Source organism: Entelurus aequoreus, linkage group LG24, assembly GCF_033978785.1.
Source record: "Entelurus aequoreus isolate RoL-2023_Sb linkage group LG24, RoL_Eaeq_v1.1, whole genome shotgun sequence".
In the NCBI taxonomy this organism is placed as follows: Eukaryota; Metazoa; Chordata; class Actinopteri; order Syngnathiformes; family Syngnathidae; genus Entelurus; species Entelurus aequoreus.
In genome coordinates this window covers 2,977,454-2,994,953 of record NC_084754.1, presented here as the reverse complement: position 1 = coordinate 2,994,953, position 17,500 = coordinate 2,977,454, and the positions used below count along the sequence as shown (strand labels likewise).

Sequence of the window (17,500 nt, the reverse complement as noted above, 5' to 3'; positions counted from 1 at the left end):
ATGTAGGCTCTATGCTCAGCTTGCGACAAAGCCCTTCATCATTACGCCTACACGCTGCCTGTGCTGAAGGGCATTACAGAGGCAGACTGCTAAGTAACATTTAACACAAACTTGGAAGGACTCATTTCTACTCATGATTTAGCAAAGCTCTACCACGCATTGTGCGTGTTTAAATGCCCAAAGCACATGACATTTCTTGGTTTGCTTCTCCTTAACTGTAATTACCTATGTGAATAGTAGAGATTAAGGAAGACCTTCTACACTCCAAATGCTTAAGAGAAAACTTAACAAAAAAAAAGGAAAAAAAGCAGCAACGAACCATATAAATTGATTGCTATTTATAATGTTTGAGGGCCACTCCACTGATTCAGTGTCACTTGCTTGTTGAAACTCATAAAATAATCTTACATTCTTTTTTTTTTTTTCAACTTTAAATCTGATACAGTGCATCCGGAAAGTATTCACAACGCTTCACTTTTTCCACATGTTGTTATGTTATGAATAAATTCATTTTGGCTCTTAAAATTCTAAACACAATACCCCATAATGGCAATGTGAAAAGTTATTTGTTAAAATGTTGCAAATATGTTTAATATATATATATATATATATATATATATATATATATATATATATATATATATATATATATATATATATATATATATATATATATGTATGTGTGGGAAAAAAATCACAAGACTATTTCATCTCTACAGGCCTGTTTCATGAGGGGTTTCCTCAATCCTCAGGAGATTTTAATGGAAGCATTCACATACCATGGTTTATATAGGGCACAGAGCGGGTGGGTACAGGCAGGCGTGGGGGCGTGGTGATTGACTCATGTGTTACCTAGGAGGTGTTTCCTTCTGTGACGGCATGCTGATACAATTTCGCTGCGCTTGTTGAGGGATGACAACTCTGGACGGTATATGATAAACAGTTTCTCTTTTAAGCATAGGTTGCATCTTTTGTTACCACTGTTGTAAGGTGTGCTGGATGCAAGAATTTGCCATGTTATTGAGTATTCAACATTATTGTCTTTGAGAGTCCAAATGTGTTTGCTGATGAAATGCTTCCATTAAAATCTCCTGAGGATTGAGGAAACCCCTCATGAAACAGGCCTGTAGAGATGAAATAGTCTTGTGATTTTTTCCCACACATACATATTACGCTCTACCACGGTATCGAGCACTATTTTTTGGATAATCTAATTAAGACATATATATATATATATATATATATATATATATATATATATATATATATATATATATATATATATATATATATATATATATATATATATATATATATATATATATATATATATATATATATACTACCGTTCAAAAGTTTGGGGTCACCCAAACAATTTTGTGGAATAGCCTTCATTTCTAAGAACAAGAATAGACTGTCGAGTTTCAGATGAAAGTTCTCTTTTTCTGGCCATTTTGAGCGTTTCATTGACCCCACAAATGTGATGCTCCAGAAACTCAATCTGCTCAAAGGAAGGTCAGTTTTGTAGCTTCTGTAACGAGCTAAAGTGTTTTCAGATGTGTGAACATGATTGCACAAGGGTTTTCTAATCATCAATTAGCCTTCTGAGCCAATGAGCAAACACATTGTACCATTAGAACACTGGAGTGATAGTTGCTGGAAATGGGCCTCTATACACCTATGTAGATATTGCACCAAAAAGCAGACATTTGCAGCTAGAATAGTCATTTACCACATTAGCAATGTATAGAGTGTATTTCTTTCAAGTTAAGACTAGTTTAAAGTTATCTTCATTGAAAAGTACAGTGCTTTTCCTTCAAAAATAAGGACATTTCCATGTGACCCCAAACTTTTGAACGGTAGTGTATATATATATATACATATATATATATACACATATACATACATACATACCGTATTTTTCGGACTATAAGTCGCAGTTTTTGTCATAGTTTGGCCGGGGGTGCGACTTATACTCAGGAGCGACTTATGTGTGAAATGATTAACACATTAGCGTAAAATATCAAATAATATTATTTAGCTCATTCACGTAAGAGACTAGACGTATAAGATTTCATGGGATTTAGCGATTAGGAGTGACAGATTGTTTGGTAAACGTATAGCATGTTCTATATGTTATAGTTATTTGAATGACTCTTACCATAATATGTTACGTTAACATACCAGTTGGTTATTTATGACTCATATAACGTACACTTATTCAGCCTGTTGTTCACTATTCTTGATTTATTTTAAATTGCCTGTCAAATGTCTATTCTTGGTGTTGGCTTTTATCAAATACATTTCCCTAAAAAATGCGACTTATACTCCAGTGCGACTTATATATGTTTTTTTCCTTCTTTATTATGCATTTTCGGCCAGTGCGACTTATACTCCAGAGCGACTTATACTCCGAAAAATACGGTACATATATACACAATTCCATACATACATACATATACATTTATATATATATATATACATACATACATACATATATATATATATATAGTTGCATGTCCTTAAGTATTCACAGCCTTTGCTCAATACTCAAAATTCTACACACAATACCACATAATGACAATGTGAAAAGGTGGTTTTAAATTTTTTTGCAAATTTAAAAAAAAATCTAAAAAAATCACATGTACATACAGTACAAGCCAAACGTTTGGACACACCTTCTCATTCAATGTGTTTTCTTTATTTTCATGACTATTTACATTGTAGATTGTCACATCAAAACTATGAATGAACACATGTGGAGTTATGTACTTAACAAAAAAAGGTGAAATAACTGAAAACATGGTTTATGTTCTAGTTTCTTCAAAATAGCCACCCTTTGCTCTGGTTACTTTTTTGTACACTCTTGGCATTCTCTCAATGGGCTTCAAGAGGTAGTCACCTGAAATGGTTTTCACTTCACAGGTGTGCTTGGAGCTCATCGAGAGAATGCCAAGAGTGTGCAAAGCAGTAATCAGAGCAAAGGGTGGCTATTTTATAAAACATGTTTTCAGTTATTTCACCTTTTTTTGTTAAGTACATAACTCCACATGTGTTCATTCATAGTTTTGATGCCTTCAGTGACAATCTACAATGTAAATAGTCATGAAAATAAAGAAAACACATTGAATGAGAAGGTGTGTCCAAACTGTTGGCCTGTACTGTATGTATTTGCAGCCTTTGCTCAACACTTTGTTGATGCATCTTTGGCAGCAATTACAGTCTTTTTGAATATGATGCCACAAGCTTGGCACACCTATCTTTGGGCAGTTTTGCCCATCTCTCTTTGCAGCACCTCTCAAGCTCCATCAGGTTGGATGACAAGCGTTGGTTTTTATCCAGGATGTCTCCGTAAATTGCTGCATAATCTTAGTCTAGTCAGGGAGGTGACCAAGAACCCGGTTTTCACAGCTACAGCATTCCTCTGTGGAGAGAGGAGAACCTTCCAGAAGGACAACCATCTCTGCAGCAAACCACAAATCAGGTCTGTATGAATAGCAAAATAGCTTGAGCCCTGTGACTTGTCTACGTGGACAATTCAAGCCTCCCGGAGCCAACGAGTTCCAGAGAGAGAAAAAGAGAGCAAATCAGGCTTTGAGGAAAGTATTTTTGTGTCGGAGTCTTTGAATATCAATTCTTTATGATCTCTTCAACTTAATTGTTGTAGTTTAATAGCCTTAGTGTAGTGTTTTGGGAGCTCTAAAGGCTGCATGCACTGCAGACTCATAGTCAAAAAGATGGAGTTTCAATGGGTGTTTTATTTTATCTTCACTTTTATCGTTTTCATTTTAAATGCCAGTTATTGTGATAGTCCATTTCCCCTATTCCTACTGGCCAGTTGTGGCCTGTATTCATTTGACACCAGTGGTCTAAATGCCTTAAATTACCATTACAGTAATAACAGTAAACTAACAATATTGCTTTTCAACCATTTCGATGTCTTAAGTATTTGCAGTGTAATTCCAGTACAAGTTGTAAACAAAAAACAATCTTGCAAGTGCAAAAATTCTGAATCAAAGAGGTTGTGCACAGACAACTTTGGGTGGACATCCGCCCCGTTTTCCAGGCAAGAAAGTTTATTTCCACCAGAACCTCCTCTGTTTGCAGGTAGAACAGAAGCCATTTCTTAGTAATAAGTTTGCCAAAATGCACCTGAAAGACACTCAGACTAGAGATGTCCGATAATATCGGACTGCTGATATTATCGTCCGATAAATGCTTTAAAATGTACAGTGTTTACCACACATTCATTTATTTGTGGCGGCCCGCCACGAAAGAATTACGTCCGCCACAAATTTAAAAAATTAAAATAAAAAAATCTTTTATTTTGTTTTTTTGTCCTGTCCAGCAAATCATATAGTTGATGTAGATGCCCATATAGGCTGTTCACATTTACTTTACAAAAGAGAAGTGTAGGATACTTCTCTTGTTGCCTTATTTGTATTTGACCACTACTGTTTTCTGTTTATTTGTTACTGACTGTGGCAGGACACCTCTGCCTCTGTTTCACTTTATGTTGCTGGTAAATAATATGCTTGTAGTAGTAGGCTAAAGTTACATTATTTAGTATGCACTAAGTAAAGGGGCAGAGCTTTAAGAGACATTTTAGCTTTTATATTTTATAAGATATATTTTTTGTAAGAACCACAATTAATAAATATATTTCAGTGAATAACTTATTGTTCAAATCTGTATATATATGTACATAAAGTGTTGTATTTATATTGTAAGATGGATGGATGGACGTTTAAAACAAAACTGTTATTATTAATTAGTAAGTATACATTTTTTGAGCCTTTTTAGAGAAAATCATATCATTGTAGTAAATTATGCAAATTACTCGATGATGTCATGGTGACCACGCCCATAGCCACACCCCCACCGCCACAGGTATCTTGGCAGTTTATGGGAACACTGATGTAATATCGGAAATTACCGGTATCGGTTTCATAAAAGTAAACTGTATGACTTTTTAAAATGCTGCTGTACGGAGTGGTGCACGGACGTAGGGAGAAGTACAGAGCGCCAATAAACCTTGAAGGCACTGCCTTTGCGTGCCGGCCCAATCACATAATATCTACCGCTTTTCACACACACACACACAAGTGAATGCAAAGCATACTTGGTCAACAGCCATACAGGTCACACTGAGGGTGGCCGTATAAACAACTTTAACACTGTTATAAATATGCGCCACACTGTGAACCCACACCAAACAAGAATGACAAACACATTTCGGGAGAACAGCCGCACCGTAACACAACATAAACACAACAGAACAAATACCCAGAACCCCTTGCAGCACTAACTCTTCCGGGACGCTACAATATACCCCCCACACACACCTCAACCTCCTCATGTTCTCTCAGGGAGAGCATGTCCCAAATTCCAAGCTGCTGTTTTGAGGCATGTTAAAAAAAAGAATGCACTTTGTGACTTCAATAATAAATATGGCAGTGCCATGTTGGCATTTTTTTCCATAACTTGAGTTGATTTATTTTGGAAAACGTTGTTACATTGTTTAATGCATCCAGCGGGGCATCACAACAAAATTAGGCATAATAATGTGTTAATTCCACGACTGTATATATCGGTATCGGTTGATATCGGAATCAGTATTTAAGAGTTGGACAATATCGGAATATCGGCAAAAAAGCCATTATCGGACATCTCTAATAATAATAATAATGGATTAGATTTATATAGCGCTTTTCTAGACACTCAAAGCGCTTCACAGAGAAGTGAGAACCCATCATTCATTCACACCTGGTGGTGGTAAGCTACTTTCGTAGCCACAGCTGCCCTAGGGTAGACTGACGGAAGCGTGGCTGCCAGTTCGAAAAACCAACACTTCCCATCTAATCTGATGGAGTTTGAGAGGTGCTGCAAAGAGGAATCGACAAAACTGCCCAAGGATAGGTGTGCCAAGCTTGTGGCGTCGTATTCAAAAAGACTTGCGGCTGTAATTGCTGCCAAAGGTGTATCAACAAAGTGTTGAGCAAAGGCTGCAAATACCTATGTACTGTACATGTGATTTTTTTTTTTATATATACACACTACCGTTCAAAAGTTTGGGGTCACCCAAACAATTTTGTGGAATAGCCTTCATTTCTAAGAAGAAGAATAGACCGTCGAGTTTCAGATGAAAGTTCTCTTTTTCTGGCCATTTTGAGCGTTTAATTGACCCCACAAATGTGATGCTCCAGAAACTCAATCTGCTCAAAGGAAGGTCAGTTTTGTAGCTTCTGTAACGAGCTAAAGTGTTTTCAGATGTGTGAACATGATTGCACAAGGGTTTTCTAATCATCAATTAGCCTTCTGAGCCAATGAGCAAACACATTGTACCATTAGAACACTGGAGTGATAGTTGCTGGAAATAGGCCTCTATACACCTATGTAGATATTGCACCAAAAAGCAGACATTTGCAGCTAGAATAGTCATTTACCACATTAGCAATGTATAGAGTGTATTTCTTTTAAGTCAAGACTAGTTTAAAGTTATCTTCATTGAAAAGTACAGTGCTTTTCCTTCAAAAATAAGGACATTTCAATGTGACCCCAAACTTTTGAACGGTAGTGTGTATATATACAAATTTGCAAACAATTTTAAAACCACCTTTTCACATTGTCATTTTGAGTACAAAAATGACTTTATTCCATTTTGGAATAGGGCTGTAACATAACAAAATATGGGGGAAAAAATGAAGGACAAGGTAAGAGGAGTCCATTTTTAGCATATAAGGTAATTACATTTATGCTAAAAAAAATGTTTGATCAATTTATAAAATGTTGATTCATCACAAAATTATATTTTAAGAAAAGTATTTTAGAGTGGACAGGACTAAGTGAAACCCCGTGGACACTTCAGAGTAAAGTTTAACACAATTATTTATCAAAGTAAAGTAAACATAAAGTATAGTATAGTATACAGCTGCTTCCCTTCCATGCCAGCAACTTCAGGGTTCCAGGTTCAATCCCCGTCTATGGCCATCCAAGTCACTGCCGTTGTGTCCTTGGGCAAGACACTTCACCCTTGCTTCCAGTGCTGCTCACACTGGTGAATGAATGATAGGTGGTGGTAGGCGCACATTGGCAGCCACGCTTAAGTCAGTCGACCCCAGGGCAGCTGTGGCTACAAATGTAGCTTACCACCACCTAGTGCAGTGGTTTTTAACCTTGTTGGAGGTACCGAACCCCACCAGTTTCATATGCGCATTCACCCAACCCTTCTTTAGTGGAAAATAAAACCATTTTTTTTCCAAATTCAAGACGAAGTTATATGTTTTTGGTAACACTTTAGTATGGGGAGCATATTCTAAGTAACAAAGACTTAATTTAGAGTTATTTGGACACTAGGGGAACATATTCTAAGTAACAAAGACTTCATTTAGAGTTATTTGGACACTAGGGGAACATATTCTAAGTAACAAAGACTTAATTTAGAGTTATTTGGACACTAGGGGAACATATTCTAAGTAACAAAGACTTAATTTAGAGTTATTTGGACACTAGGAGAACATATTCTAAGTAACAAAGACTTAATTTAGAGTTATTTGGACACTAGGGGAACACATTCTAAGTAACAAAGACTTCATTTAGAGTTTTTTGGACACTAGGAGAACATATTCTAAGTAACAAAGACTTAATTTAGAGTTATTTGGACACTAGGGGAACATATTCTAAGTAACAAAGACTTAATTTAGAGTTATTTGGACACTAGGAGAACATATTCTAAGTAACAAAGACTTAATTTAGAGTTATTTGGACACTAGGGGAACATATTCTAAGTAACAAAGACTTAATTTAGAGTTATTTGGACACTAGGAGAACATATTCTAAGTAACAAAGACTTAATTTAGAGTTATTTGGACACTCGGGGAACATATTCTAAGTAACAAAGACTTAATTTAGAGTTATTTGGACACAAGGGGAACATATTCTAAGTAACAAAGACTTAATTTAGAGTTATTTGGACACTAGGGGAACATATTGTAAGTAACAAAGACTTAATTTAGAGTTATTTGGACACTAGGGGAACATATTCTAAGTAACAAAGACTTAATTTAGAGTTATTTGGACACTAGGGGAACATATTCTAAGTAACAAAGACTTCATTTAGAGTTATTTGGACACTAGGGGAACATATTCTAAGTAACAAAGACTTAATTTAGAGTTATTTGGACACTAGGGGAACATATTCTAAGTAACAAAGACTTAATTTAGAGTTATTTGGACACTAGGGGAACATATTCTAAGTAACAAAGACTTAATTTAGAGTTATTTGGACACTAGGGGAACACATTCTAAGTAACAAAGACTTTATTTAGAGTTATTTGGACACTAGGGGAACACATTCTAAGTAACAAAGACTTAATTTAGAGTTATTTGGACACTAGGGGAACATATTCTAAGTAACAAATACTTAATTTAGAGTTATTTGGACACTAGGGGAACATATTCTAAGTAACAAAGACTTAATTTAGAGTTATTTGGACACTAGGGGAACATATTCTAAGTAACAAAGACTTAATTTAGAGTTATTTGGACACTAGGGGAACATATTCTAAGTAACAAAGACTTAATTTAGAGTTATTTGGACACTAGGGGAACATATTCTAAGTAACAAAGACTTAATTTAGAGTTATTTGGACACTAGGGGAACATATTGTAAGTAACAAAGACTTAATTTAGAGTTGTTTGGACACTAGGGGAACATATTGTAAGTAACAAAGACTTAATTTAGAGTTATTTGGACACTAGGGGAACATATTCTAAGTAATAAAGACTTAATTTAGAGTTATTTGGACACTAGGGGAACATATTCTAAGTAACAAAGACTTAATTTAGAGTTATTTGGACACTAGGGGAACATATTCTAAGTAACAAAGACTTAATTTAGAGTTATTTGGACACTAGGGGAAAATATTCTAAGTAACAAAGACTTAATTTAGAGTTATTTGGACACTAGGGGAACATATTCTAAGTAACAAAGACTTAATTTAGAGTTATTTGGACACTAGGGGAACATATTCTAAGTAACAAAGACTTAATTTAGAGTTATTTGGACACTAGGGGAACATATTCTAAGTAACAAAGACTTCATTTAGAGTTATTTGGACACTAGGAGAACATATTGTAAGTAACAAAGACTTAATTTAGAGTTATTTGGACACTAGGGGAACATATTCTAAGTAACAAAGACTTAATTTAGAGTTATTTGGACACTAGGGGAACACATTCTAAGTAACAAAGACTTAATTTAGAGTTATTTGGACACTAGGGGAACATATTCTAAGTAACAAAGACTTAATTTAGAGTTATTTGGACACTAAGGGAACATATTCTAAGTAACAAAGACTTAAATTAGAGTTATTTGGACACTAGAGGAACATATAAGTAACAAAGACTTAATTTAGAGTTATTTGGACACTAGGGGAACATATTCTAAGTAACAAATACTTAATTTAGAGTTATTTGGACACTAGGGGAACATATTCTAAGTAACAAAGACTTAATTTAGAGTTATTTGGACACTAGGAGAACATATTCTAAGTAACAAAGACTTAATTTAGAGTTATTTGGACACTAGGGGAACATATTCTAAGTAACAAAGACTTAATTTAGAGTTATTTGGACACTAGGGGAACATATTCTAAGTAACAAAGACTTAATTTAGAGTTATTTGGACACTAGGGGAACACATTCTAAGTAATAAAGACTTAATTTAGAGTTATTTGGTTAGGGTTAGGGTCAGGGTTAGAGGGTTAGGGTTATAATAAGGCCATGCAGAAAAAAGGCATTAATAAGTACTTAATAATGACTAGTTAAGAGCCAATATGTTACTAATTTGCATGTTAATAAGCAACTAATTAATGGTGAATATGTTCCCCATACTAAAGTGTTACCATGTTTTTTTACTGGTGCATAAAATGAACTGTGCATGACCATCACCTTGTTCAAAGAACAAAACCAACACAGTGCATAAACTCACAACAAATTACACACCTGCAAACCAGTCAGCTGTTGCCGTATCCGTAATACGCCGATAGGGAAAAGTTTGTATTTACACGATGAGTCGGGTGTGTCTTGACCTCCGCCGAACCCCTGAGGCCGACTCACCGAACCCCTAGGGTTCCATCGAACCCAGGTTAAGAACCACAGACCTAGTGTGAATGTGCAGTGAATGAATAATGGGTTCTCACTTCTCTGTGAGCGCTTCGAGTCTCTAGTCGATAGAAAGGCGCCATATAAATCTAATCCATTATTATTATTATTATTATTATTAACTGCATTATAGTCAGTTTGTGATAAAGTATAATATGTAAGATGTCAAACTAGTTTAATAGTGAAGTCCTGATCAACATTTCTGGCCTTTGATCCAGATCTGATTTTTTTGCCTCAGATTCGAGACGATTTTGTGTCCCGATTCGATAACATCCTTTTTCCTCCATCATACATTATATCACTTGAATTTATTTTCACATAAAAAAATGTAGGTTTTTAAGATGTGGCCACTTTCATTTGATTGTATATTAGTAGTGGTAGCAAATACGGTCAACTTCCTCTGTTTTCAGTTACGTCGAGGCCACATTGGGGGCTGTGCACATTTATACTGCAGTCTGATAAAGATCACATTTTACTTGCAAATGGAAACAGTCAGATTTCGAAAAAAATCTAATTTGGGCCACTTTGGACTGCAGTGTAAACGTACGTCTTGGGGGAAAAGGCCACAATTGGGGAAAATTCCCATTGGCTCGTTTGGGGAAAGTATGAGGGAAGGGAAGATTGCTTTAGAAATATCTCCACCATGCCTCCATGGTTTGATTTTAGGAAGATCCCAAATACACAAGAACAGATACCAATTGGTAACAAAATGTGGTTTTGAATGATAGGCCCCCTTTAAATAATCCTATTTCACATTAAAGTCTCATACTGTCAGGCAGCAGGACAAGGCAAAATGTATTTTTCCAGTGTTGAAGGGAGTTTAAAAAATATTTTAAAATGTATTTTATACACTACCGTTCAAAAGTTTGGGGTCACATTGAAATGTCCTTATTTTTGAAGGAAAAGCACTGTACTTTTCAATGAAGATAACTTGAAACTAGTCTTAACTTGAAAGAAATACACTCTATACATTGCTAATGTGGTAAATGACTATTCTAGCTGCAAATGTCTGCTTTTTGGTGCAATATCTACATAGGTGTATAGAGGCCCATTTCCAGCAACTATCACTCCAGTGTTCTAATGGTACAATGTGTTTGCTCATTGGCTCAGAAGGCTAATTGATGATTAGAAAACCCTTGTGCAATCATGTTCACACATCTGAAAACACTTTAGCTCGTTACAGAAGCTACAAAACTGACCTTCCTTTGAGCAGATTGAGTTTCTGGAGCATCACATTTGTGGGGTCAATTAAACGCTCAAAATGGCCAGAAAAAGAGAACTTTCATCTGAAACCCGACAGTCTATTCTTGTTCTTAGAAATGAAGGCTATTCCACTAAATTGTTTGGGTGACCCCAAACTTTTGAACGGTAGTGTGTATGAAGTCAGATCAATGTGCAGGATACTTTGCTTCATGGAAAGTACATTTTGTACATTCCATTTCCTCTGCGCACAAATGGAACAGATACAGCGGAATGGCTCTTAATGACTAGAGTACATTAGTACGTCTTCAAACCTTTTGACGGGCTCTGAGTGGACGAGAGCGGCATCCGTCATCACTTTCATCCAGGACTCCATCTCTTTGGCTGTGTCAGTGCAAAAGTAGTATGTTCGCATGTTGGGATGTGTCGCCTGTCATGACAATGAACAAGTGTCTGAAAGAGAGAGAAGACGTGTCATGCCCACGGGGATTTTAAATAACAGATAATTCAAATAACAATGGCTTAAACAGGCTATATCAGTCTTCGCGTTACGCAAATATGAAGAGAAATGGTGGTGAGAATTTACCGTATTTTCCGGACCATAGGGCGCGCCGGATTATAAGGCGCAATGCCGATGAGCGGGTCTAGTCATGTCTATTTTTATACAAAAGGTGCACCGGATTATAAGGCGCATTAAAGGGGTCATATTATGATTTTTTTTTCTAAATGTAAAAGACTTCCTTGTGGTCTACATAACATGTAATGGTGGTTCTTTGCTCAAAATGTTGCATAGATGATGTTTTACACATCATCTTCAGGTAGCTTTCTGACAGTCGCTTTAAGATGCGCCGTTTTGTGGGCGGTCTTATTTACGTGGCTCACCTTCGACAGCGTCTTCTCCCCGTCATCTTTGTTGTAGCGGTGTAGCGTGCAAGGACGGGAGTGGAAGAAGTGTCAAAAGATGGCGCTAACTGTTTTAATGACGTTCAGACTTTACGTCAATCAATAACCGAGCAGCATCTCCTCATCCGTGGCTCACTAGTAAAATCGTCCGGCCTGAACTATCTAATTACTAAAGTTCCGTGGGTGAATGATGTAAACCCACTACACTGGTAGTTTTAGCGCTTCCATAGCGGGATACAAGTTAGAACTTTACGCTACTTCATATTAGAAATGGCAACAGTGGAGGATGAATGTCCCATAACAAGAAGATAGGAGAAAAAGAAGACGCTTGTTGACTCCGAAGTCGGCACAGACTACAATGGCGGCTGCGCGCAAATTTTCAGGACTTATGCAGACCCCAAATACACATCAGCAGGTACGAGAAGGTAAGAAAAGTTGCTTTTGCATAATATTGCAAAACAAAACGGGAGTTAATATGTCTGCTAATGTGTGCCATTTTGCGGTCCTTATACACACACCATAATAATAGTCGTATGTTGACAATCCATCAAACGGTGCGGCTTCATAGCTTACCAAAGTCGTACTAAATCACTTTGACAGATTTTTGAGCGCCGTGTGTAATGTTCTTATTCTCAATGGAACATTTAAAGTTGTGGTGTTGTTTACTGGCGTCATCTTGCAGTCTACACGTATCTCTTATGTGTCACACTTGTCATTACACCAGGGGTCACCAACGCGGTGCCCGTAAGGACCAGATGAGTAGCCCGCTGGCCTGTTCTAAAAATAGCTCAAATAGCAGCACTTACCAGTGAGCTGCCTCTATTTTTTTTAATTGTATTTATTTACTAGCAAATTGGTCTCGCTTTGCTCGACATTTTTAATTCTAAGAGAGACAAAACTCAAATACAATTTGAAAATCCAAGAAAATATTTTAAAGACTTGGTCTTCACTGACAAAGAAACAGATAATCAATCAATCAATCAATGTTTATTTATATAGCCCTAAATCACAAGTGTCTCAAAGGGCTGTCAGATTTGGTGTCCAGTTCAAAGTGTGACATGATTTATTTAAAAATTTGAGAGTTGACTTTTGTATTTTACATGAGTTATTATTTGTACAAACATGGTGCAAAGTAATTCATGATTTGTTAAAAAAATTTAGTGGCTAGCTAGTTAAAATGGGATATTGTGATTTCACAAGACTGTCTTAGAAGTCATCATTTGAAAATGTTCAATTTGAAAAATGTGCACTTAGAGAAAATATAAAAATAAAGTGTTGCATATTGATATTTATCTGTTTCTATATATATTTATTGTGAGAAATCATTAAGAGGATCAGTGTTTCCACAAAGATAAATATCATTAATTATTAATAATAACATAGAGTTAAAGGTAAATTGAGCAAATTGGCTATTTCTGGCAATTTATTTAAGTGTGTATCAAACTGGAAGCCCTTCGCATTAATCAGTACCCAAGAAGTAGCTCTTGGTTTCAAAAAGGTTGGTGACCCCTGTAGCAATTAAAATAGCTTCGAGGTCGGTATCCACAACCAGAATTATTCCGTACATTAGGCGCACCGGGTTATAAGGCGCACTGTCGATTTTTGAGAAAATTAAAGGATTTTAAGTGCGCCTTATAGTCCGAAAAATCCGGTACTACAGCTGTAAATCAACCTACACTTACCATGCTGTGAATGACGTTGCAGCGCGGCTGGTCTAATGCCTCGCAGCCAGCAGAGCAAGAGAGAAAGAGAACAGTTAGTGAACAACCTTAATATCCCTATTTTCCGCTTCCAGAATAAACCGCCACTACCACAGTGTCTAACAATATGATGCAGAGAATTTAGAAGGAATAATATGCATTGAAGAAGTCCTGCCCTGCCCTGCTCTTGTATTCCCCTTGTTACCCCAACTGCCTCTTAAAGCATGTGGCAAGGTTAAAAAAGAAGTGTGGTTGGAGCCCTTCGACAGACTCCTTGGTGTCTGTGTTTGGTTGTGCTTGGCAGGAGAACTCGTTGACTCTCAAGTTTATGAAGAACCCAGAATCCAAACTGTGAGCTCTTGAAATATGACTGCTGCCATGTAACTCAGGGCTTTCCCGATCATCACATGACTTTGATTACTACGTTCTGAATATCCGTGACCGCATTAAGGGTCTGCGTCCATTTGCTTGGCTGTACAAATGGTAGTTCTCCTCAGCACTCATCCCTGAAATGTTTGACAGTGAGAGCACTGACCTTGAAGGCATACTTCCTGTTGATGTGATCATCCACAGACAGCATGGAAATATGAAAGCTTGGTAGGAGGATGCTGCCAAGGATCCCCTCCTCTTTTTCATCTGCAAAACAAGACTTGTGTCTAAACATTACAGCAGAAGAGTTGTATGTGTGTTTAAAAGGGGTGCAATGGTGATTTTAATGTACATTTAAAGGCCTACTGAAAGCCACTACTAGCGACCAGGCAGTCTGATAGTTATCAATGATGAAATCTTAACATTGCAACACATGCCAATACGGCCGGGTTAACTTATAAAGTGACATTTTAAATTTCCCGGGAAATATCCGGCTGAAACGTCGCGGTATGATGACGTATGCGCGTGACGAAGTCAGTTTAACGGAAGTTATGGTACCCCGTAGAATCCTATACAAAAAGCTCTGTTTTCATTTCATAATTCCACAGTATTCTGGACATCTTTTGCAATTTGTTTAATGAACAATGAAGGCTGCAAAGAAGACAGTTGTAGGTGGGATCGGTGTATTAGCAGCGGACTACAGCAACACAACCAGGAGGACTTTGTTGGAGAGCAGACGCGCTAGCCGGCGACCTCACCTTGACTTCCTACGTCTCCGGGCCGCCAAACGCATCGGGTGAAGTCCTTCATCCTTCCGCCGATCGCTGGAACGCAGGTGAGCACGGGTGTTGATGAGCAGATGAGGGCTGGCTGGCGTAGGTGGAGAGCTAATGTTTTTAGCATAGCTCTGTGCGGTCCGGTTGCTAAGTTAGCTTCAATGGCGTCGTTAGCACAGCATTGTTAACCTTCGCCAGCCTGGAAAGCATTAACCGTGTATTTACATGTCCACGGTTTAATAGTATTGTTGATTTTCTATGTATCCTTCCAGTCAGGGGTTTATTTTTTTTGTTTCTATATGCAGTTAAAGCACGATGCTATCACGTTAGCTCGTAGCTAAAGCGTTTCGCCGATGTATTGTTGTGGAGATAAAAGTCACTGTGAATGTCCATTTCGCGTTCTCAACTCTCATTTTCAAGAGGATATTTTAAGTGCGTCTTATAGTCCGAAAAATACGGTACACTGATTTAAACATATGTCTTGAAGTCGTCACCACGACACGGTCAAAATTTTTTTTACAAAACGTATAGATTCCCCTGGTCAGAACATTAGGTACACCTGCACACTTGCCAATCGGATTTTAAGTGCGTCTTATAGTCCGAAATATACGGTACACTGATTTAAACATATGTCTTGAAGTCGTCACCACGACACGGTCGAAAATAAACTTCCAAAACGTATAGATTCCCCTGGTCAGAACATTAGGTACACCTGCACACTTGCCAATCGGATTTTAAGTGCGTCTTATAGTCCGAAAAATACGGTACACTGTTTAAACATATGTCTGGAAGTCGTCACCACGACACGGTCGAACATTTTTTTACAAAACGTATAGATTCCCCTGGTCAGAACATCAGGTACACCTGCACACTTGCCAATCGATTTAGAGCGGCAAAAAACAGCTGCTTAATTTTGCAGCATTTATGTCATTGCATGTAGCACACCGGTTTTATTATGCACATGCCAAGATTAGATGAATATAATACTTTATCAAACCTTTTCGGGGGTTTTCGGAGTGTGACACAGAGGGGGAAGGGCTGTTTGACTTTGTCAAAAAATAAGTACATCCAACTCGCTGTGATGTCACAACGTAGCCAGACTGCATAAGCCCATCATACAATTAGGGCTGCAACAACTAATCGATTAAATCGATTAAAATCGATTAAAATCGATTATTAAAATAGTTGCCGATTAATTTAGTCATCGATTCGTTGGATCTATGCTATGCGCATGCGCAGAGTTTTTTTTTTTTTTTTTTTTTTATTATTATTTTTTCTTTTTCTTTTTAATAAACCTTTATTTATAAACTGCAACATGTACAAACAGCTGAGAAACAATAATCAAAATAAGTATGGTACCAGTATGCTGTTTTTTTTCAATAAAATACTGGATAGGATAGAAATGTAGTTTGTCTCTTTTATCCGATTATTAATCGATTAATCGAAGTAATAATCGACAGATTAATCGATAATCAAATTAATTGTTAGTTGCAGCCCTACATACAATACTGCATGAACCTTATGATTTGACGCTTTGGCATGAACACAAGTATCCCACAGCAATTATAAGTCAGAAAATACCAAATTCATCTTAGGTCCTCTGTGAGTGTTAACAAAACTTTGTAAAGAAATACAAACTTAGTAAAAAACAAAACAAAAGTGCATGCAGTTACACAGTGCAGTTAATGGAAAAGATGAGCATTGATTCCGAGTCCTATGCCGCTCTAATCCTCATTAAGTTTGCAGACGCGGCTCCACATTAACAATAAAGCACTCGCCACATGGGGGATTGCACATTGAGCTCAGCGTTTTAAGAAAAGAACTCAACCTCCCATCTTGATGCCTGCAATCTGCTGCACACACCACACAGTGTGCAAGACAACAAAACACATATTCAGCGCATCCAATGATGTGAACGTCTTCTTAAGTGTGCTGCCTGGCCCAGAAAGAATATGTTTTTTGGGGACAGGAAGCAGCAAGTTTCACCATGAAAGAACAAATATTCTGTAAAAGAGTGGAACCTGAACTCGGCTTGGCATTTATGGTGGTTAAAGGCGACCTCGCAGAAATGTTAAGAGTGATGACAACCTTCTGCGGAATGGGTTTATTTGACAACATCAGACCTTCTCCAACTACTTCTAAACCTGTATTTTCCAAAAACCACGTAGCAACTCAGACATTTACTGGCTCTAAGTTAAGACCGAGAGAGCCAGAGTGTAGTGCAGTTGTCGGATAATCACAACAGAGAGCAGTTGTTTTGGTTTTGATAGGGAGGAGAGCTCATGACCACTCTATCCGATCTCTGCTGATGGATACAATTTCTCAACATGCTCATCTGAGTAAATCCTTTGGAGCCGCAGTTTCTGCCTGTGGCTTTTGTTGGTCAGT

General features: G+C 37.2%; 1 protein-coding gene across 1 annotated transcript in view; it reads right to left on the bottom strand.

Annotated features, from left to right (window-relative positions):
* LOC133641693 (pleckstrin homology domain-containing family A member 5-like) overlaps positions 1-17,500 on the bottom strand; it is a 283,765-nt gene that overhangs the window by 66,318 nt on the left and 199,947 nt on the right. The window contains 2 exon segments of the mRNA XM_062035630.1: positions 11,679-11,794; positions 14,503-14,603. Coding sequence (XP_061891614.1) covers positions 11,679-11,794; positions 14,503-14,603 — 217 coding nt within the window.